Source organism: Salmo salar, chromosome 02 (genome assembly GCF_965601325.2).
Source record: "Salmo salar chromosome 02, fSalSal1, whole genome shotgun sequence".
NCBI lineage: Eukaryota > Metazoa > Chordata > Actinopteri > Salmoniformes > Salmonidae > Salmo > Salmo salar.
The window spans coordinates 87,179,571-87,206,184 of record NC_138292.1 but is presented as its reverse complement, the minus strand read 5'-3'; the positions used below and the strand labels follow the sequence as shown (position 1 = coordinate 87,206,184).

The 26,614-nt window shown below is 38.8% G+C and overlaps 1 protein-coding gene and 1 long non-coding RNA gene across 2 annotated transcripts; one reads left to right on the top strand and one right to left on the bottom strand.

Moving 5' to 3' along the window:
• The first annotated feature begins 1,803 nt into the window (after positions 1–1,803).
• LOC145862983 (uncharacterized) lies at positions 1,804–24,004 on the top strand. Its single transcript, XM_082967953.1, has 2 exons — positions 1,804–2,479; positions 22,446–24,004. Exons 1-2 carry the CDS (start codon positions 2,050–2,052, stop codon positions 23,258–23,260), a joined length of 1,245 nt encoding a protein of 414 aa, XP_082824079.1. The 5' UTR covers positions 1,804–2,049; the 3' UTR covers positions 23,261–24,004.
• Positions 21,529–26,549, bottom strand: LOC145862994 (uncharacterized). The gene is made up of 2 exons (XR_014382308.1): positions 25,877–26,549; positions 21,529–23,209 (listed from the first exon to the last, which is right to left on the bottom strand). It is a non-coding gene; the product is annotated as an uncharacterized LOC145862994 (long non-coding RNA).
• Positions 26,550–26,614: the final 65 nt, after the last annotated feature.

Here is a 26,614-nt window from a genome sequence, read left to right as displayed (position 1 = left end):
CTCTGATTATGGATGTGATTCAGATCTGGCCACTCCAGAACACAACACTCCAGAACAGAACACTCCAGAACAGAACTCTCCAGAACAGAACACTCCAGAACAGAACACTCCAGAACAGAACACTCCTGCATTTCTTCTTGAACCATTCTAATCCAGGGTGCTTTTGATGTGTGTTTGGGGTTGTTCTCCTGCTGGAAGACCCACAACCATAGAGCCCCACAATGGAGGTGTCATAATACCCATAAAACCTAGCGGTCAAACAGGGAAATGGTTCCAATTATTTTACATTTTTCCTATAGGGGATTTTAGAAACACTTAAAATAAGGGCTGTGAATTGTGTAGGCTTACCCTGGGGTGAAGTTGTGATAACCATGTAAATCTCTCTCGGACAAGGTGATGTTTATCAATATATTCATCTCTATTTACTCTCAAATACTAAAATGCAAATGAGCATCAATGTAGTTATCATACAAGACTACAAATCCCTGCAAGATCCTGCACGTTATCTCTAGCTGAGTCAATTTAAATGTTCACAAGACAGTTCGCAGAATTGTCAATTTAAAGAAATGTTGCCAATTTATTCAATACTACATTTTGCTAACATTAGATAGTTAATCCAGAGATTCTTACCTTTGCCTCAATTCGTCAGTCTCGTCCAGATCATCATGGCATTTGAAGTTCTTTATGATAGCCACATTAGGAGCTAATCTTGACCATGAATGAATGGTGGAAAAACAATTGGAACCATTTCCTTGTTTGACCGCTAGGTTTTATGGGTATTATGACTCATACTGTGGTGCTCTATGAACAAAGACTCTGTTTTTGGACACTGGGTTGAATGTTGCACTTGATCATCTGCTGATTTCATGATGTCTTGCACACTTTCAAAGGTCCCCAGTACCAGAGGCAGCAAAGCAACCTCACAGCCCTATCAAACCTCCCCCATGTTTGATTGTAGGGAGGGTGTTCATTTCTTTGAATGCGTCATTGGGTTGTCAGTACGCAAAGGCTGTGCAACCAAGTACAAGCTCCGGGGTGCTAATAATGTTGTCCATGCCATTTGACTTTATTTTCACAATTCAAATGTGTAAACTTAAGTTTACACATTTAAAAATTGGTTATGCAATATTGGCAATCCAGTGACTAGACATTTTAGTTGAAAGAGCATGGCACTTGTAATGCCAGGGTAGTGGGTTCCATTCCTGGGACCACCCATATGTAAAATGTATGCATGCATGACTAAGTCGCTTTGGATAGATGGCATTTATTATGAAGTTATTTTTTGAATAGATAAGGGTGACAATATACTGTATTGATCAAAATGTAAATCCTTAAATAGATGAATAAAAATGGGCATTTCTTGATTCTAACCTTGAAACCTCTGGAATTTAGTTGTTCTGTTTCATTGAGTTAATTTGTAGTCATCAAGTTGGTGTATGAAAATATGATGCCGTTGTTCTGATAACAACATTGATAACTTGTTGACCTAAAAAACATTTACCACCTCATGAATCTTACCATCAGTATTATTCCACCATGTCAGATTGTAAAATAGGCTGATTGTAAAAAAAAAAAAAAAAAAAAAAAAGGATTTAATTGATGTTACATATTTTGGTCTGAATAGAAATAAAATGTGGAACGCCTGCACCATTATTAGACATTCGGTATATACATCTACATATAGAGGGCTTGCGCTTGCTCCACATATCACCTAGCAACCGCACCAGGCGCCATGTTGGATGTTGTTATTTGTCTTTTAGGCGACGCTGCCAAGTGTGACGTCTAATCTAGTGGACGGGCCGCTTCTTAACAACAGCTTGTTTAGCTATCTCGGTAGATTGCTAGCCAACATAGCCGAAACATTGGCGCTCTTTAGACGCGTTCAGTGTATATTTTCTGTGTTTTAAAACATACTTCTTTCGTATAGCTAGTTACCTCATTTAATTTCATATTTACGTTGTTAATCGGGTAGCTAGTTGGCTGGATAAATTAGATTAGCGCCAGGCTAGTCGTTAATGCTAACCCGCTAGCTAGCTAACATCCTAGACCATGAACTCACTAAACTACTCTCTTCCTGCTAAAGAAGAGCTCGTCGGCTGGACGGAGAAAGAAGCTCTGGGGCTGAACATTGTCATGAAAGAAGAAGAGGAGGGGGATGTTACAGTAAAAGGAGAGGAAGAAGCTTTCAGAATGAAAGAGGAGGCTATCAGTATCACATTGAAAGAAGAGGAGAAGAACGTTACAGTGAAAGAAGAGAAAGAACCTTTTAGAGTGAAAGATGAAGAGGGGATAGAGGCTGTCACAGTGGAAGAAGAGGAGGAGGTAGAAGCTTTCAGAATGAAAAAGGAGGAAGAGGAGGATGTTATAGTGAAAGAAGAGAAAGCCTCCTCTTCCACTCCAAAGGGTTCTATCTTAAGAAAAGAGGAGGAGGATGACGTTTTGGAAGAGGAAGAACAGACTGAAGATCTGATTAACACCAGTGAGTACCGTCTTAAAAGCAGGGCCACAAACGGCCCTTGTTGAATTAATGTATCGTTTTAATATATGGCTCTGGGCCTCGCCATTGATTCTTGGAGAATATAACTTATAAATGTCCACTGAACTTAGTTAAACTGTCGTACCCCATCAGAACCCAAAATATAAGCATATTTTACTCCTTTGTTTGTAAACAATGTAATTGTAAATAAACACTATATCCTCAAAGCATGGAGGTAGTTCAATTAGGCTGAACCTGAGACATGAGACACTGACCACAAAGATACTGACCACAACTACTGACTACCACAACTACAGATACTGACCACAAAGCTACTGACCACCACAAGTACAGCTACAAACACCAAACCAATGTAAACATGTTTAGGCTATCCTAACTTCAAACGATTATCAACTATACCTATATAAATGTGCTACATTAGCATAATATAACTCAACAACAGTAACTCTTGAACCGTTCAAGCTAGATACACCAAACAAACTTTCATATGTTCCAGCTATCCTTTTCATCCACATACTTTTCCAACTATAACCAGTCACTACCATTACGACTGTAGACACTACCACTACTATAACTATAACCAGTCACTACCATTACTACTGTAGACACTACCACTACTATAACCAGTCACTATCATTACTACTGTAGACACTACCACTACTATAACTATAACCAGTCACTACCATTACTACTGTAGACACTATCACTACTATAACTATAACCAGTCACTACCATTACTACTGTATACATTACCACTACTATAACTATAACCAACCACTACCATTACTACTGTAGACACTACCACTACTATAACTATAACCAGTCACTACCATTACTACTGTAGACACTAACACTACTATAACTATAACCGGTCACTACCATTACTACTGTAGACACTACCACTACTATAACTATAACCAGTCACTACCATTACTACTGTAGACACTACCACTACTATAACTATAACCAATCACTACCATCACTACTGTAGACACTACCACTACTATAACTATAACCAACCACTACCATTACTACTGTAGACACTACCACTACTATAACTATAACCAGTCACTACCATTACTACTGTAGACACTACCACTACTACAAACAGTCACTTCCATTACTACTGTAGACACTACCACTACTATAACTATAACCAGTCACTACCATTACTACTGTAGACACTACCACTACTATAACTATAACCAGTCACTACCATTACTACTGGAGACACTACCACTACTATAACTATAACCAGTCACTACCATTACTACTGTAGACACTACCACTACTATAACTATAACCAGTCACTACCATTACTACTGGAGACACTACCACTACTATAACTATAACCAGTCACTACCATTACTACTGTAGACACTACCACTACTATAACCAGTCACTACCATTACTACTGTAGACACTACCACTACTATAACCAGTCACTACCATTACTACTGTAGACACTACCACTACTATAACTATAACTATAACCAGTCACTACCATTACTACTGTAGACACTACAACTACTATAACTGTAACCAGTCACTACCATTACTACTGTAGACACTACCACTACTATAACTGTAACCAGTCACTACCATTACTACTGTAGACACTACCACTACTATAACTATAACCAGTCACCACCATTACTACTGTAGACACTACCACTACTATAACCAGTCACTACCATTACTACTGTAGACACTACCACTACTATAACTATAACCAGTCACTACCATTACTACTGTAGACACTACCACTACTATAACTATAACCAGTCACTACCATTACTACTGTAGACACTACCACTACTATAACTGTAACCAGTCACTACCATTACTACTGTAGACACTACCACTACTATAACTATAACCAGTCACTACCATTACTACGGTAGACACTACCACTACTATAACTATAACCAGTCACTACCATTACTACTGGAGACACTACCACTACTATAACTATAACCAGTCACTACCATTACTACTGTAGACACTACCACTACTATAACTATAACCAGTCACTACCATTACTACTGTAGACACTACCACTACTATAACCAGTCACTACCATTACTACTGTAGACACTACCACTACTATAACTATAACCAGTCACTACCATTACTATTGGAGACACTACCACTACTATAACTATAACCAGTCACTACCATTACTACTGGAGACACTACCACTACTATAACTATAACCAGTCACTACCATTACTACTGTAGACACTACCACTACTATAACCAGTCACTACCATTACTACTGTAGACACTACCACTACTATAACTATAACCAGTCACCACCATTACTACTGTAGACACTACCACTACCACTACTATAACCAGTCACTACCATTACTACTGGAGACACTACCACTACTATAACTATAACTATAACCAGTCACTACCATTACTACTGTAGACACTACCACTACTATAACTATAACCAGTCACTACCATTACTACTGTAGACATTACCACTACTATAACTATAACCAGTCACTACCATTACTACTGGAGACATCACCACTACTATAACTATAACCAGTCACTACCATTACTACTGGAGACACTACCACTACTATAACTATAACCAGTCACTACCACTACTATAACTATAACCAGTCACTACCATTACTACTGTAGACACTACCACTACCACTACTATAACCAGTCACTACCATTACTACTGTAGACACTACCACTACTATAACTATAACCAGTCACTACCATTACTACTGTAGACACTACCACTACTATAACTATAACCAGTCACTACCATTACTACTGTAGACACTACCACTACTATAACTGTAACCAGTCACTACCATTACTACTGTAGACACTACCACTACTATAACTATAACCAGTCACTACCATTACTACTGTAGACACTACCACTACTACAACCAGTCACTACCATTACTACTGGAGACACTACCACTACTATAACTATAACCAGTCACTACCATTACTACTGTAGACACTACCACTACCACTACTATAACCAGTCACTACCATTACTACTGTAGACACTACCACTACTATAACTATAACCAGTCACTACCATTACTACTGTAGACACTACCACTACTATAACTATAACCAGTCACTACCATTACTACTGTAGACACTACCACTACTATAACTGTAACCAGTCACTACCATTACTACTGTAGACACTACCACTACTATAACTATAACCAGTCACTATCATTACTACTGTAGACACTACCACTACTATAACTATAACCAGTCTCTACCATTACTACTGTAGACACTACCACTACTATAACCAGTCACTACCATTACTACTGTAGACACTACCACTACTATAACTATAACCAGTCACTACCATTACTACTGTAGACACTACCACTACTATAACTATAACCAGTCACTACCATTACTACTGTAGACACTACCACTACTATAACTATAACCAGTCACTACCATTACTACTGTAGACACTACCACTACTATAACTATAACCAGTCACTACCATTACTACTGGAGACACTACCACTACTATAACTATAACCAGTCACTACCATTACTACTGTAGACACTACCACTACTATAACCAGTCACTACCATTACTACTGGAGACACTACCACTACTATAACCAGTCACTACCATTACTACTGGAGACACTACCACTACTATAACCAGTCACTACCATTACTACTGGAGACACTACCACTACTATAACTAGTCACTACCATTACTACTGTAGACACTACCACTACTATAACCAGTCACTACCATTACTACTGTAGACACTACCACTACTATAACTATAACCAGTCACTACCATTACTACTGGAGACATTACCACTACCACTACTATAACTATAACCAGTCACTACCATTACTACTGCAGACACTACCACTACTATAACCAGTCACTACCATTACTACAACTATAACCAGTCACTACCATTACTACTGTAGACACTACCACTACTATAACTATAACCAGTCACTACCATTACTACTGTAGACACTACCACTACTATAACTATAACCAGTCACTACCATTACTACTGTAGACACTACCACTACTTTAACTATAACCAGTCACTACCATTACTACTGTAGACACTACCACTACTATAACTATAACCAACCACTACCATTACTACTGTAGACACTACCACTACTATAACTATAACCAGTCACTACCATTACTACTGTAGACACTACCACTACTATAACTATAACCAGTCACTACCATTACTACTGTAGACACTACCACTACTATAACTATAACCAGTCACTACCATTACTACTGTAGACACTACCACTACTATAACTATAACCAGTCACTACCATTACTACTGGAGACACTACCACTACTATAACTATAACCAGTCACTACCATTACTACTGGAGACACTACCACTACTATAACTATAACCAGTCACTACCATTACTACTGTAGACACTACCACTACTATAACCAGTCACTACCATTACTACTGTAGACACTACCACTACTATAACTATAACCAGTCACTACCATTACTACTGTAGACATTACCACTACTATAACCAGTCACTACCATTACTACTGTAGACACTACCACTACTATAACTATAACCAGTCACTATCATTACTACTGGAGACACTACCACTACTATAACTATAACCAGTCACTACCATTACTACTGTAGACACTACCACTACTATAACTATAACCAGTCACTACCATTACTACTGTAGACACTACCACTACTATAACTATAACCAGTCACTACCATTACTACTGGAGACACTACCACTACTATAACTATAACCAGTCACTACCATTACTACTGGAGACACTACCACTACTATAACTATAACCAGTCACTACCATTACTACTGTAGACACTACCACTACTATAACTATAACCAGTCACTACCATTACTACTGTAGACACTACCACTACTATAACCAGTCACTACCATTACTACTGTAGACACTACCACTACTATAACTATAACCAGTCACTACCATTACTATTGGAGACACTACCACTACTATAACTATAACCAGTCACTACCATTACTACTGGAGACACTACCACTACTATAACTATAACCAGTCACTACCATTACTACCGGAGACACTACCACTACTATAACCAGTCACTACCATTACTACTGGAGACACTACCACTACTATAACTATAACCAGTCACTACCATTACTACTGTAGACACTACCACTACTATAACTATAACCAGTCACTACCATTACTACTGTAGACATTACCACTACTATAACTATAACCAGTCACTACCATTACTACTGTAGACATTACCACTACTATAACTATAACCAGTCACTACCATTACTACTGGAGACATTACCACTACTATAACTATAACCAGTCACTACCATTACTACTGGAGACACTACCACTACTATAACTATAACCAGTCACTACCACTACTATAACTATAACCAGTCACTACCATTACTACTGTAGACACTACCACTACCACTACTATAACCAGTCACTACCATTACTACTGTAGACACTACCACTACTATAACTATAACCAGTCACTACCATTACTACTGTAGACACTACCACTACTATAACTGTAACCAGTCACTACCATTACTACTGTAGACACTACCACTACTATAACTATAACCAGTCACTACCATTACTACTGTAGACACTACCACTACTATAACCAGTCACTACCAGTACTACTGGAGACACTACCACTACTATAACTATAACCAGTCACTACCATTACTACTGTAGACACTACCACTACCACTACTATAACCAGTCACTACCATTACTACTGTAGACATTACCACTACTCTAACTATAACCAGTCACTATCATTACTACTGTAGACACTACCACTACTATAACTATAACCAGTCACTACCATTACTACTGTAGACACTACCACTACTATAACCAGTCACTACCATTACTACTGTAGACACTACCACTACTATAACCAGTCACTACCATTACTACTGTAGACACTACCACTACTATAACTATAACCAGTCACTACCATTACTACTGTAGACACTACCACTACTATAACTATAACCAGTCACTACCATTACTACTGTAGACACTACCACTACTATAACTATAACCAGTCACTACCATTACTACTGTAGACACTACCACTACTATAACTATAACCAGTCACTACCATTACTACTGTAGACACTACCACTACTATAACCAGTCACTACCATTACTACTGTAGACACTACCACTACTATAACTATAACCAGTCACTACCATTACTACTGTAGACACTACCACTACTATAACTATAACCAGTCACTACCATTACTACTGGAGACACTACCACTACTATAACTATAACCAGTCACTACCATTACTACTGTAGACACTACCACTACTATAACTATAACCAGTCACTACCATTACTACTGGAGACACTACCACTACTATAACTATAACCAGTCACTACCATTACTACTGTAGACACTACCACTACTATAACCAGTCACTACCATTACTACTGTAGACACTACCACTACTATAACCAGTCACTACCATTACTACTGTAGACACTACCACTACTATAACTATAACTATAACCAGTCACTACCATTACTACTGTAGACACTACAACTACTATAACTGTAACCAGTCACTACCATTACTACTGTAGACACTACCACTACTATAACTGTAACCAGTCACTACCATTACTACTGTAGACACTACCACTACTATAACTATAACCAGTCACCACCATTACTACTGTAGACACTACCACTACTATAACCAGTCACTACCATTACTACTGTAGACACTACCACTACTATAACTATAACCAGTCACTACCATTACTACTGTAGACACTACCACTACTATAACTATAACCAGTCACTACCATTACTACTGTAGACACTACCACTACTATAACTGTAACCAGTCACTACCATTACTACTGTAGACACTACCACTACTATAAGTATAACCAGTCACTACCATTACTACTGTAGACACTACCACTACTATAACCAGTCACTACCATTACTACTGTAGACACTACCACTACTATAACTATAACCAGTCACTACCATTACTACTGTAGACACTACCACTACTATAACTATAACCAGTCACTACCATTACTACTGTAGACACTACCACTACTATAACTATAACCAGTCACTACCATTACTACTGTAGACACTACCACTACTATAACTATAACCAGTCACTACCATTACTACTGGAGACACTACCACTACTATAACTATAACCAGTCACTACCATTACTACTGTAGACACTACCACTACTATAACCAGTCACTACCATTACTACTGTAGACACTACCACTACTATAACCAGTCACTACCATTACTACTGGAGACACTACCACTACTATAACCAGTCACTACCATTACTACTGGAGACACTACCACTACTATAACTATAACCAGTCACTACCATTACTACTGGAGACATTACCACTACCACTACTATAACTATAACCAGTCACTACCATTACTACTGCAGACACTACCACTACTATAACCAGTCACTACCATTACTACTGTAGACACTACCACTACTATAACCAGTCACTACCATTACTACTGTAGACACTACCACTACTATAACCAGTCACTACCATTACTACTGTAGACACTACCACTACTATAACCAGTCACTACCATTACTACTGGAGACACTACCACTACTATAACCAGTCACTACCATTACTACTGGAGACACTACCACTACTATAACTATAACCAGTCACTACCATTACTACTGGAGACATTACCACTACCACTACTATAACTATAACCAGTCACTACCATTACTACTGCAGACACTACCACTACTATAACCAGTCACTACCATTACTACTGTAGACACTACCACTACTATAACCAGTCACTACCATTACTACAACTATAACCAGTCACTACCATTACTACTGTAGACACTACCACTACTATAACTATAACCAACCACTACCATTACTACTGTAGACACTACCACTACTATAACTATAACCAGTCACTACCATTACTACTGTAGACACTACCACTACTATAACTATAACCAGTCACTACCATTACTACTGTAGACACTACCACTACTATAACTATAACCAGTCACTACCATTACTACTGTAGACACTACCACTACTATAACTATAACCAGTCACTACCATTACTACTGGATACACTACCACTACTATAACTATAACCAGTCACTACCATTACTACTGGATACACTACCACTACTATAACTATAACCAGTCACTACCATTACTACTGTAGACACTACCACTACTATAACTATAACCAGTCACTACCATTACTACTGTAGACACTACCACTACTATAACTATAACCAGTCACTACCATTACTACTGTAGACACTACCACTACTATAACTATAACCAGTCACTACCATTACTACTGTAGACACTACCACTACTATAACCAGTCACTACCATTACTACTGTAGACACTACCACTACTATAACTATAACCAGTCACTACCATTACTACTGGAGACACTACCACTACTATAACTATAACCAGTCACTACCATTACTACTGTAGACACTACCACTACTATAACCAGTCACTACCATTACTACTGTAGACACTACCACTACTATAACCAGTCACTACCATTACTACTGTAGACACTACCACTACTATAACTATAACTATAACCAGTCACTACCATTACTACTGTAGACACTACAACTACTATAACTGTAACCAGTCACTACCATTACTACTGTAGACACTACCACTACTATAACTATAACCAGTCACTACCATTACTACTGGAGACACTACCACTACTATAACTATAACCAGTCACTACCATTACTACTGTAGACACTACCACTACTATAACTATAACCAGTCACTACCATTACTACTGTAGACACTACCACTACTATAACTATAACCAGTCACTACCATTACTACTGGAGACACTACCACTACTATAACTATAACCAGTCACTACCATTACTACTGTAGACACTACCACTACTATAACCAGTCACTACCATTACTACTGTAGACACTACCACTACTATAACCAGTCACTACCATTACTACTGGAGACACTACCACTACTATAACCAGTCACTACCATTACTACTGGAGACACTACCACTACTATAACCAGTCACTACCATTACTACTGGAGACACTACCACTACTATAACCAGTCACTACCATTACTACTGGAGACACTACCACTACTGGAGACACTACCACTACTATAACCAGTCACTACCATTACTACTGGAGACACTACCACTACTATAACTAGTCACTACCATTACTACTGTAGACACTACCACTACTATAACCAGTCACTACCATTACTACTGTAGACACTACCACTACTATAACTATAACCAGTCACTACCATTACTACTGGAGACATTACCACTACCACTACTATAACTATAACCAGTCACTACCATTACTACTGCAGACACTACCACTACTATAACCAGTCACTACCATTACTACAACTATAACCAGTCACTACCATTACTACTGTAGACACTACCACTACTATAACTATAACCAGTCACTACCATTACTACTGTAGACACTACCACTACTATAACTATAACCAGTCACTACCATTACTACTGTAGACACTACCACTACTTTAACTATAACCAGTCACTACCATTACTACTGTAGACACTACCACTACTATAACTATAACCAACCACTACCATTACTACTGTAGACACTACCACTACTATAACTATAACCAGTCACTACCATTACTACTGTAGACACTACCACTACTATAACTATAACCAGTCACTACCATTACTACTGTAGACACTACCACTACTATAACTATAACCAGTCACTACCATTACTACTGTAGACACTACCACAACTATAACTATAACCAGTCACTACCATTACTACTGGATACACTACCACTAGTATAACTATAACCAGTCACTACCATTACTACTGTAGACACTACCACTACTATAACTATAACCAGTCACTACCATTACTACTGTAGACACTACCACTACTATAACTATAACCAGTCACTACCATTACTACTGGAGACACTACCACTACTATAACTATAACCAGTCACTACCATTACTACTGGAGACACTACCACTACTATAACTATAACCAGTCACTACCATTACTACTGTAGACACTACCACTACTATAACCAGTCACTACCATTACTACTGTAGACACTACCACTACTATAACTATAACCAGTCACTACCATTACTACTGTAGACATTACCACTACTATAACCAGTCACTACCATTACTACTGTAGACACTACCACTACTATAACTATAACCAGTCACTATCATTACTACTGGAGACACTACCACTACTATAACTATAACCAGTCACTACCATTACTACTGTAGACACTACCACTACTATAACTATAACCAGTCACTACCATTACTACTGTAGACACTACCACTACTATAACTATAACCAGTCACTACCATTACTACTGGAGACACTACCACTACTATAACTATAACCAGTCACTACCATTACTACTGGAGACACTACCACTACTATAACTATAACCAGTCACTACCATTACTACTGTAGACACTACCACTACTATAACTATAACCAGTCACTACCATTACTACTGTAGACACTACCACTACTATAACCAGTCACTACCATTACTACTGTAGACACTACCACTACTATAACTATAACCAGTCACTACCATTACTATTGGAGACACTACCACTACTATAACTATAACCAGTCACTACCATTACTACTGGAGACACTACCACTACTATAACTATAACCAGTCACTACCATTACTACCGGAGACACTACCACTACTATAACCAGTCACTACCATTACTACTGGAGACACTACCACTACTATAACTATAACCAGTCACTACCATTACTACTGTAGACACTACCACTACTATAACTATAACCAGTCACTACCATTACTACTGTAGACATTACCACTACTATAACTATAACCAGTCACTACCATTACTACTGTAGACATTACCACTACTATAACTATAACCAGTCACTACCATTACTACTGGAGACATTACCACTACTATAACTATAACCAGTCACTACCATTACTACTGGAGACACTACCACTACTATAACTATAACCAGTCACTACCACTACTATAACTATAACCAGTCACTACCATTACTACTGTAGACACTACCACTACCACTACTATAACCAGTCACTACCATTACTACTGTAGACACTACCACTACTATAACTATAACCAGTCACTACCATTACTACTGTAGACACTACCACTACTATAACTGTAACCAGTCACTACCATTACTACTGTAGACACTACCACTACTATAACTATAACCAGTCACTACCATTACTACTGTAGACACTACCACTACTATAACCAGTCACTACCAGTACTACTGGAGACACTACCACTACTATAACTATAACCAGTCACTACCATTACTACTGTAGACACTACCACTACCACTACTATAACCAGTCACTACCATTACTACTGTAGACATTACCACTACTCTAACTATAACCAGTCACTATCATTACTACTGTAGACACTACCACTACTATAACTATAACCAGTCACTACCATTACTACTGTAGACACTACCACTACTATAACCAGTCACTACCATTACTACTGTAGACACTACCACTACTATAACCAGTCACTACCATTACTACTGTAGACACTACCACTACTATAACTATAACCAGTCACTACCATTACTACTGTAGACACTACCACTACTATAACTATAACCAGTCACTACCATTACTACTGTAGACACTACCACTACTATAACTATAACCAGTCACTACCATTACTACTGTAGACACTACCACTACTATAACTATAACCAGTCACTACCATTACTACTGTAGACACTACCACTACTATAACCAGTCACTACCATTACTACTGTAGACACTACCACTACTATAACCAGTCACTACCATTACTACTGTAGACACTACCACTACTATAACTATAACCAGTCACTACCATTACTACTGTAGACACTACCACTACTATAACTATAACCAGTCACTACCATTACTACTGGAGACACTACCACTACTATAACTATAACCAGTCACTACCATTACTACTGTAGACACTACCACTACTATAACTATAACCAGTCACTACCATTACTACTGGAGACACTACCACTACTATAACTATAACCAGTCACTACCATTACTACTGTAGACACTACCACTACTATAACCAGTCACTACCATTACTACTGTAGACACTACCACTACTATAACCAGTCACTACCATTACTACTGTAGACACTACCACTACTATAACCAGTCACTACCATTACTACTGTAGACACTACCACTACTATAACTATAACTATAACCAGTCACTACCATTACTACTGTAGACACTACCACTACTATAAGTATAACCAGTCACTAACATTACTACTGTAGACACTACCACTACTATAACCAGTCACTACCATTACTACTGTAGACACTACCACTACTATAACTATAACCAGTCACTACCATTACTACTGTAGACACTACCACTACTATAACTATAACCAGTCACTACCATTACTACTGTAGACACTACCACTACTATAACTATAACCAGTCACTACCATTACTACTGTAGACACTACCACTACTATAACTATAACCAGTCACTACCATTACTACTGGAGACACTACCACTACTATAACTATAACCAGTCACTACCATTACTACTGTAGACACTACCACTACTATAACCAGTCACTACCATTACTACTGTAGACACTACCACTACTATAACCAGTCACTACCATTACTACTGGAGACACTACCACTACTATAACCAGTCACTACCATTACTACTGGAGACACTACCACTACTATAACTATAACCAGTCACTACCATTACTACTGGAGACATTACCACTACCACTACTATAACTATAACCAGTCACTACCATTACTACTGCAGACACTACCACTACTATAACCAGTCACTACCATTACTACTGTAGACACTACCACTACTATAACCAGTCACTACCATTACTACTGTAGACACTACCACTACTATAACCAGTCACTACCATTACTACTGTAGACACTACCACTACTATAACCAGTCACTACCATTACTACTGGAGACACTACCACTACTATAACCAGTCACTACCATTACTACTGGAGACACTACCACTACTATAACTATAACCAGTCACTACCATTACTACTGGAGACATTACCACTACCACTACTATAACTATAACCAGTCACTACCATTACTACTGTAGACACTACCACTACTATAACCAGTCACTACCATTACTACAACTATAACCAGTCACTACCATTACTACTGTAGACACTACCACTACTATAACTATAACCAACCACTACCATTACTACTGTAGACACTACCACTACTATAACTATAACCAGTCACTACCATTACTACTGTAGACACTACCCCTACTATAACTATAACCAGTCACTACCATTACTACTGTAGACACTACCACTACTATAACTATAACCAGTCACTACCATTACTACTGTAGACACTACCACTACTATAACTATAACCAGTCACTACCATTACTACTGGATACACTACCACTACTATAACTATAACCAGTCACTACCATTACTACTGGATACACTACCACTACTATAACTATAACCAGTCACTACCATTACTACTGTAGACACTACCACTACTATAACTATAACCAGTCACTACCATTACTACTGTAGACACTACCACTACTATAACTATAACCAGTCACTACCATTACTACTGTAGACACTACCACTACTATAACTATAACCAGTCACTACCATTACTACTGTAGACACTACCACTACTATAACCAGTCACTACCATTACTACTGTAGACACTACCACTACTATAACTATAACCAGTCACTACCATTACTACTGTAGACATTACCACTACTATAACCAGTCACTACCATTACTACTGTAGACACTACCACTACTATAACTATAACCAGTCACTATCATTACTACTGGAGACACTACCACTACTATAACTATAACCAGTCACTACCATTACTACTGTAGACACTACCACTACTATAACTATAACCAGTCACTACCATTACTACTGTAGACACTACCACTACTATAACTATAACCAGTCACTACCATTACTACTGTAGACACTACCACTACTATAACTATAACCAGTCACTACCATTACTACTGGAGACACTACCACTACTATAACTATAACCAGTCACTACCATTACTACTGTAGACACTACCACTACTATAACCAGTCACTACCATTACTACTGTAGACACTACCACTACTATAACCAGTCACTACCATTACTACTGTAGACACTACCACTACTATAACTATAACTATAACCAGTCACTACCATTACTACTGTAGACACTACCACTACTATAACTATAACCAGTCACTACCATTACTACTGGAGACACTACCACTACTATAACTATAACCAGTCACTACCATTACTACTGTAGACACTACCACTACTATAACTATAACCAGTCACTACCATTACTACTGGAGACACTACCACTACTATAACTATAACCAGTCACTACCATTACTACTGTAGACACTACCACTACTATAACCAGTCACTACCATTACTACTGTAGACACTACCACTACTATAACCAGTCACTACCATTACTACTGTAGACACTACCACTACTATAACTATAACCAGTCACTACCATTACTACTGTAGACACTACAACTACTATAACTGTAACCAGTCACTACCATTACTACTGTAGACACTACCACTACTATAACTATAACCAGTCACTACCATTACTACTGTAGACACTACCACTACTATAACTATAACCAGTCACCACCATTACTACTGTAGACACTACCACTACTATAACCAGTCACTACCATTACTACTGTAGACACTACCACTACTATAACTATAACCAGTCACTACCATTACTACTGTAGACACTACCACTACTATAACTATAACCAGTCACTACCATTACTACTGTAGACACTACCACTACTATAACTGTAACCAGTCACTACCATTACTACTGTAGACACTACCACTACTATAACTATAACCAGTCACTACCATTACTACTGTAGACACTACCACTACTATAACCAGTCACTACCATTACTACTGTAGACACTACCACTACTATAACTATAACCAGTCACTACCATTACTACTGTAGACACTACCACTACTATAACTATAACCAGTCACTACCATTACTACTGTAGACACTACCACTACTATAACTATAACCAGTCACTACCATTACTACTGTAGACACTATCACTACTATAACTATAACCAGTCACTACCATTACTACTGGAGACACTACCACTACTATAACTATAACCAGTCACTACCATTACTACTGTAGACACTACCACTACTATAACCAGTCACTACCATTACTACTGGAGACACTACCACTACTATAACCAGTCACTACCATTACTACCGGAGACACTACCACTACTATAACCAGTCACTACCATTACTACTGGAGACACTACCACTACTATAACTAGTCACTACCATTACTACTGTAGACACTACCACTACTATAACCAGTCACTACCATTACTACTGTAGACACTACCACTACTATAACTATAACCAGTCACTACCATTACTACTGTAGACACTACCACTACTATAACTGTAACCAGTCACTACCATTACTACTGTAGACACTACCACTACTATAACTATAACCAGTCACTACCATTACTACTGTAGACACTACCACTACTATAACCAGTCACTACCATTACTACTGTAGACACTACCACTACTATAACTATAACCAGTCACTACCATTACTACTGTAGACACTACCACTACTATAACTATAACCAGTCACTACCATTACTACTGGAGACACTACCACTACTATAACTATAACCAGTCACTACCATTACTACTGGAGACACTACCACTACTATAACTATAACCAGTCACTACCATTACTACTGGAGACACTACCACTACTATAACTATAACCAGTCACTACCATTACTACTGTAGACACTACCACTACTATAACCAGTCACTACCATTACTACCGGAGACACTACCACTACTATAACCAGTCACTACCATTACTACTGTAGACACTACCACTACTATAACCAGTCACTACCACTACTACTGTAGACACTACCACTACTATAACCAGTCACTACCATAACTATAATGTATTTCAAAGCCATGAATACATTAAAACAAGCTAGCAAACAACACATTTTCTTCAGGAAATGTAATGTACTTTTCAGCGATCACTGTTAGCCTAAATAGTTAAATAGCTAAATCAGTAGGTCTCCATAGGAACCTATTCTACAGGGTTCTTCAACTACCATTAAACTCATCACTCGATGCACCATCATATTTCTCTCCCCAAATAACAGCCTAAAACGTTCTAATCATTACATCATTATTCAACTAAAATCAAACTTCATTTACACTAAATGTTTTACAAAAGTAAATTCTGCATTTTTATCTGAAGCCCACTGCATGAATGATTCAGAGTTGCAGAGTCCACATTATCCTGCCTTTTATACCCACCAACAATAAATGTAACTCTTGAACCGTTCAAGCTAGAGACACAAAACCAACTTTGACATGTTCAGGCTATTCTAACTTTTTAAATTCTTAAAAATGTTTATCAACTACAGTATAACTATACACATTTTCCACTGCGAAAAAAATAAAAAATAAACTCTTTCAAAAGACCTGAAGCAAGTCACACCATTTTTCGTAATGGAAAATGACCATGTAGTTATTATTATTAGGAACGCTACTCCTTCACGTTTAAGTTGGACACGTCATATAAACTTTAAAACGTGCAGATCTGTCTGGAATAGTGTGGTTGTCTACAACTTTTTGGTATCTTTACTTCTTTTTAAACTATTAAACGTTTTTGTCTTCATTCACTTTCACGGCACTTCCTCACTATTCTAAAAGGGCCCGTTGTGACGTCATCACTTCCTCACTATTCTAAAAGGGCCCATTGTGACGTCATCACTTCCAACATTGTTGTAAATACAAATCAGTTACTTTGACCACTTTGCCAAACAACTTAGAACATACCCTCTAACTTATTGTCTATCATCCTCACTCTGTCTCTGTAGTTATTACTGTCTGGACAGTTTCCTCATAGTCAGTGTTCTACCAGCCTCTCTCTCTCTCTCTGTAGTTACTACTGTCTGGACAGTTTCCTACCATCCTCTCTCCGTCTCTGTAGTCTGGACAGTTTCCTACCATCCTCTCTCCGTCTCTGTAGTCTGGACAGTTTCCTACCATCCTCTCTCTGTCTCTGTAGTCTGGACAGTTTCCTCATAGTCAGTGTTCTACCATCCTCTCTCTGTCTCTGTAATCTGGAGGTTTCGAGGCTGATGTTTGGCAACTCGAACCTTCAGCTCCCTCCACAGATTTTCTATGGGATTAAGGTCTGGAGACTGGCTAGGCCACTCCAGGACCTTAATGTGCTTCTTCTTGAGCCACTCCTTTGTTGCCTTGGCCGTGTGTTTTGGGTCATTGTCATGCTGGAATACCCATCCACGACCCATTTTCAGTGCCCTGGCTGAGGGAATGGGGTTCTCACCCAAGATTTGACAGTACATGGCCCCGTCCATCGTCCCTTTGATGCGGTGAAGTTGCCCTGTCCCCTTAGCAGAAGAACACCCCCAAAGCATAATGTTTCCACCTCCATGTTTGACGGTGGGGATGGTGTTCTTGGGGTCATAGGCAGCATTCCTCCTCCTCCAAACACGGCAAGTTGAGTTGATGCCAAAGAGCTCCATTTTGGTCTCATCTGACCACAACACTTTCACACAGTTGTCCTCTGAATCATTCAGATGTTCATTGTCAAACTTCAGACGGGCATGTATATGTGCTTTCTTGAGCAGGGGGACCTTGCAGGCGCTGCAGGATTTCAGTTCTTCACAGCGTAGTGTGTTACCAATTGTTTTCTTGGTGACTATGGTCCCAGCTGCCTTGAGATCATTGACAAGATCCTCCCGTGTAGTTCTGGGCTGATTCCTCACCGTTCTCATGATCATTGCAATTCCACGAGGTGAGATCTTGCATGGAGCCCCAGTCCCGAGGGAGATTGATAGTTCTTTTGTGTTTCTTCCATTTGCGAATAATCGCACCAACTGTTGTCACCTTCTCACCAAGCTCAAGCTGCTTGGCGATGGTCTTGTAGCCCATTCCAGCCTTGTGTAGGTCTACAATCTTGTCCCTGACATCCTTGGAGAGCTCTTTGGTCTCGGCCATGGTGGAGAGTTTGGAATCTGATTGATTGATTGCTTCTGTGGACAGGTGTCTTTTATACAGGTAACAAGCTGCGGTTAGGAGCACACCCTTTAAGAGTGTGCTCCTAATCTCAGCTCGTTACCTGTATAAAAGACACCTGGGAGCCAGAAATCTTTCTGATTGAGAGGGGGTCAAATACATATTTCCCTCATTAAAATGCAAATCAATTTATAACATTTTTGACATGCGTTTTTCTTGATTTTATTTTGTTGTTATTCTGTCTCTCACTATTAAAATTATAGACTGATCATTTCTTTGTCAGTGGGCAAACGTACAAAATCATCAGGGGATCAAATACTTTTTCCCCCACTGTATATCACTGTGGTGCTCCGGGTACTGTGGAGGAGGTGACTAGTGTTGGTTATATCACTGTGACTAGTGTTGGTTATATCACTGTGACTAGTGTTGGTTATATCACTGTGACTAGTGTTGGTTATATCACTGTGATGCTCCAGGTACTGTGGAGGGAGTAGTGTTGTTATATCACTGTTGGTTATTTTCTACATAGTTGGCAAAATAAGTTATTTTTTAGGTTTGTATCATTTTCATTTAGATACAATTTTGATTAACCACATGACAATGATTGAGATTAAATATTTTATTATAAATTAAATGAAACTGTTCCACGAAAAATGTGCATATGAAAATCATACCTGTCACGCAGATCAGTAGAAATGGTAGAATAACTTCAAATCAATTTTATTGGTGACATATTTAGCAGATGTTATTGTGGGTGTAGAGAAAATGCTTGTGTTCCTAGCTTCAACAGTGCAGTTGTATCTAACAATTCACGTAAAACAATGGAATTAAGAAATATATAAATATTAGGTTGAGCTTGGTCAGCAGCATTGACTAAAATACAGTAGCATAGAATACAGGATATACATATGAGATGAGTAAAGCAGTATGTAAACATTATTAAAGTGACTAGTGTTCCATTATTAAAGTGACCAGTGATTCCATGTCTATGTATATAGGGCAGCAGCTTCTAAGATGCAGCGTTGAGTAACAGGGTGGTAGCCGGCTCGTGATGGCTGTTTAACAGTCTGATGGCGTGGAGATAGAAGCTGTTTTTCAGTCTCTCGGTCCCAGCTTTGATGCACCTGTACTGACCTTGCTTTCTGGATGGAAGCGGAGTGAACAGGCAGTGGTTCGGGTCCTTGATGATCTTTTTGCCTTCCTGTGACATCGGGTGCTGTCGGTGTCCTGGAGGGCAGGTAGTTTGCCCCAGATGGTGCTTTGGGCACACTGCACCACCCTCTGGAGAGCCATGCGGTTGTGGGCGGTGCAGCTGCCGTACCAGGCGGTGATACAGCTCGAATGCTCAACACCCGTTGAATATGGCCGGTGTCAGTAAATGTCGGCAAAAAAGCATAATTAAATTGTTGCAAGCAGCACAATTACAGAGGGAAATAGTCTGGATTAAACCTCATAGGATGACAGTTTTATAATTTGGAGATTTCAATCAGTTTAACTAAATAATCTGTTTGTCTTTGGCAGGAGAGAGACCAGAACCAGTGACACCCAAACCAGCGAGACGACATCACTGCTCCCACTGTGGAAAGAGTTTTAGTTGGTTAGGGTACCTAAAACGGCATGAGAGAAAACACACAGGAGAAAAGCCTTTCCAATGTTCCCACTGTGGAAAGAGATTTACCTGGTTAGGAAGCCTAAGGGAGCATAAGAGAATACACTCTGGAGAGAAACCTTACCACTGTTCCCAATGTGGAATGACTTTTGCCTGGTTAGGGAGCCTGAAAACACATGAGAGGTCACACACAGGGGAAAAACCTTTCCAATGTTCCCAGTGTGGAAAAAGTTTTACCCAGTTAGGGAGCCTGAAGGAGCATGAGAAGATACACACAGGAGAAAAGCCTTTCCAATGCTCCCAGTGTGGAAAGCGGTTTACCCAGTTAGGGAGCCTGAAGGAGCATGAGAAGATACACACAGGGGAAAAGCCTTTCCAATGCTCCCTTTGTGGAAAGAGTTTTACCCGCTTAGGGAACCTAAAAGAGCATGAGACAACACACACACAAGAAAAGCCCTACCAATGCTCCCTGTGCGGAAAGAGTTTTACCAAGTTAGGGTCCCTGAATAGGCATGACAGGACACACACAGGAGGGGATAAGACGTACCACTGCTCCCTGTGTGGAAAGACATTTAACCGATTAAGACATCTGAATAAGCATGAAATAATACATACACAGGAGGAGAAGACTTACCACTGCTCTCATTGTGGAAAGACATTTTCCCAGTCAGAGGACCTGAAATCACATGAGAGAATAGAGAGGCTGTGTTCTGACTTATGTTTTTGACTGAGAATGTGTGTTTTTGTTCTTGCCAAATGAAATCATATTGTTTATATGAAATCATTAAAAATATGCTAACTTTAAAAAAAATGTTAACTGGAGACCTGATCATGTCTAAAATCATATTAAATACTACACAATTTGTATTTTGTTTTGATTATGAACTTTAATGGATACAACTATAAACCCTCTATTGTTCATTATAATTTGGGGATATTATTATATAGATGAATGGAGTTTTGGATTTCTTGATTTTAACGTTTATCCTCTTAAATTTGATATGATCTGGCTTTTCACTAAATTAATTTGATTGAATACACGATTTAGATATTGCACCATGTAAATTATTAAATAGATTAATAGAATATGCATTTCTTTATTTTGAACATTGAAACCTCTTGAATTTAGTCGTTTTTGTTGCATTTAGTTAATTTGTTTACTAGTCATCAAGCTAAAGGACTATGACAATGTGATGACGTTTTTATAACAACATTGATAAGTTGTTAACATGAAAAACATGTGTTCCCATCAATGTTATTCCACTATGTAGAAGCAGTATAGAGCTAGTTGTTTATTTTGATATTATCTGTTTGTTTGACGGAATGAATCAGAATTTGCATTGAATACAGATGTGTAGTAGATGTAAAGTTTATTTTAAATTCTCACTAATCAAAAGTTAATTGATCAACCAAAGCTTCTCTATGTAAGTCTCAATATAATATTAAACTTTTGAAAGAAATGAAAAATAAACTTTGTCTGAAAATCAAATATTTTCCTGCGTTACCCACTCCAGTCAGCAGACGGCGATGTGAATCTTTCAGGCGTGACATAATCTAGAGTACGAGATGCTTCTTTGTTCAAAAAAACTGACATGACGAAAACGATGTGCGTGCATCCACGGGGCAGAAGTCAGTGTGCTGTTGTGATTCTGGATGGCCAGATAGCTATGAACAATGACAAGAAGCTGTCATGTGGGGAATCGTAGGTGGCTCCTTTAAACTAGTTTCATCTTGTTCTCCATGTCTCGTTTGGAGGTTTTTTGACTGATGTCACATCTACAGTTGAAGTCGGAAGTTTACATCCACTTATGTTGGAGTCATTAAAACTCGTTTTTCAACCACTCCACAAATTTCTTGTTGACAAACTATAGTTTTGGCAAGTCGGTTAGGACATTACTTTGTGCATGACAAGTCATTTTTCCAACAATTGTTTAAAGACAGATTATTTCACTTATAATTCACTGTATCACAAAACAATAGTACGCAGGTATAAACAGCCGTCATACCGCTCAGGAAGAAGACACATTCTGTCTCCTTCAGATGAACGCACTTTGGTGCAAAAAGTGCAAATCAATCCCAGAACAACAGCAAAGGACCTTGTGAAGATGCTGGAAGAAACAGGTACAAAAGTAGCTATATCCACAGTAAAACGAGTCCGATATCAACATAACCCGAAAGGCCGCTCAGCAAGGAAGAAGCCACTGCTCCAAAACCGCCATAAAAAAGCCAGACTACGGTTTGCAACTGCACATGGGGACAAAGATCGTACTTTTTGGAGAAATGTCCTCTGGTCTGATGAAACACAAATGGAACTGTTTGGCCATAATGACCATCGTTATGTTTGGAGGAAAAAGGGGGAGGCTTGCAAGCCGAAGAACACCATCCCAACTGTGAAGCACGGGGGTGGCAGCATCATGTTGTGGTGGTGCTTTGCTGCAGGAGGGACTGGTGAACTTCACAAAATAGATGTAATCATGAGGAATGAAAATTATGTGGATATATTGAAGTAACATCTCAAGACATCAGTCAGGAAGTTAAAGCTGGGTCGCAAATGGGTCTTCCAAATGGACAATGACCCCAAGCATACTTCCAAAGTTGTGGCAAAATGGCTTAAGGACAACAAAGTCAAGGTATTGGAGTGGCCATCACAAAGCCCTGACCTCAATCCTATAGACATTTTGTGGGCAGAACTGAAAAAGCGTGTGTGAGCAAGGAGGCCTATAAACCTGACTCAGTTACACCAGCTCTGTCAGGAGGAATGGGCCAAAATTCACCCAACTTATTGTGGGAAGGTTGTGGAAGGCTACCTGAAACGTTTGACCCAAGTTAAACAATTTAAAGGCAATGCTACCAAATACTAATTGAGTGTATGTAAACTTCTGACCCACTGAGAATGTGATGAAAGAAATAAAAGCTGAAATAAATAATTCTCTCTACTATTATTCTGACATTTCACATTCTTAAAATAAAGTGGTGATCCTAACTGACCTAAGACATGGAATTTTTACTAGGATTAAATGTCAGGGATTGTGAAAAACTGAGTGTAAATGAATTTGGCTAAAATGTATGTAAACTTCTGACTTCAACTGTACATATTACGTCAATGACCTGACTAACCTGTTTCCCCCCGAACATTGACTGGGTATCTCCTGTATATTGCCTCATTGTTAAACTCTTTTTTCTTAAAACTGCATTGTTGGTTAAGGGATTGTAAGTAAGCATTTCACTGTAAGGTTGTATTCGGCAGCACGTGATTTATTTGATTTGATTATAGGCCCAGAGCAATATATTAAAACGATACATTAATTCAACAACTGCAGTTTGCTTTTAAGACAGTACTCACTGGTGTTAATCAGATCTTCAGTCTCCTCTCCTTCCTACTCCTCTTCATCTCCCAAAACGTCTTCCTCCTCCTCTTTTCTTAAGATTGCGTCCTCTTTCACTCTAAAAGGTTCTCTTCTTTCACTGAAACATCCTCCTCTTCCTCCTTTTTCATTCTGAAAGCTTCTACCTCCTCCTCTTCCACTGTGACAGCCTCTATCCCCTCCTCATCTTTCACTCCAAAAGGTTATTTCTCTTTCACTGTAACGTTCTTCTCCTCTTCTTCCAATGTGATACTGATAGCCTCCTCATCCTCCTCTTTCATTCTGAAAGCTTCTTCCTCTCCTTTTACTGAAACATCCCCCTCCTCTTCTTCTTTCACGACAACGTTCAGCCCCAGATCTTCTTTCTCCGTCCAGCAGACCTCATCTTCTTTAGCAGGAGGAGAGTAGCTTAGTGTGCTTTTGGTCGGGGATGTTAGCATTAATGACTAGCCTCGTGCTAAGCTAATTTAGGAAGCCAGCTAGCGATTAACCGGATTAACAACGTAAATATGATATCAAATGCGGAAAATAGCTGTATGAAATAATTAAAATACAGAGGCAAATATACATCGAACGCGTCTACAGAGCTACAATGTTTGAGCTATGTTAGCTAGGAAGCTACCGAGGTGGCTGACCAGCTGTTGTTGAAGAAGCGCCCCGTCCACTAGATTATACGTCACACTGGCATCATCGCCTAGGGGGTCTCCGCCAATTCC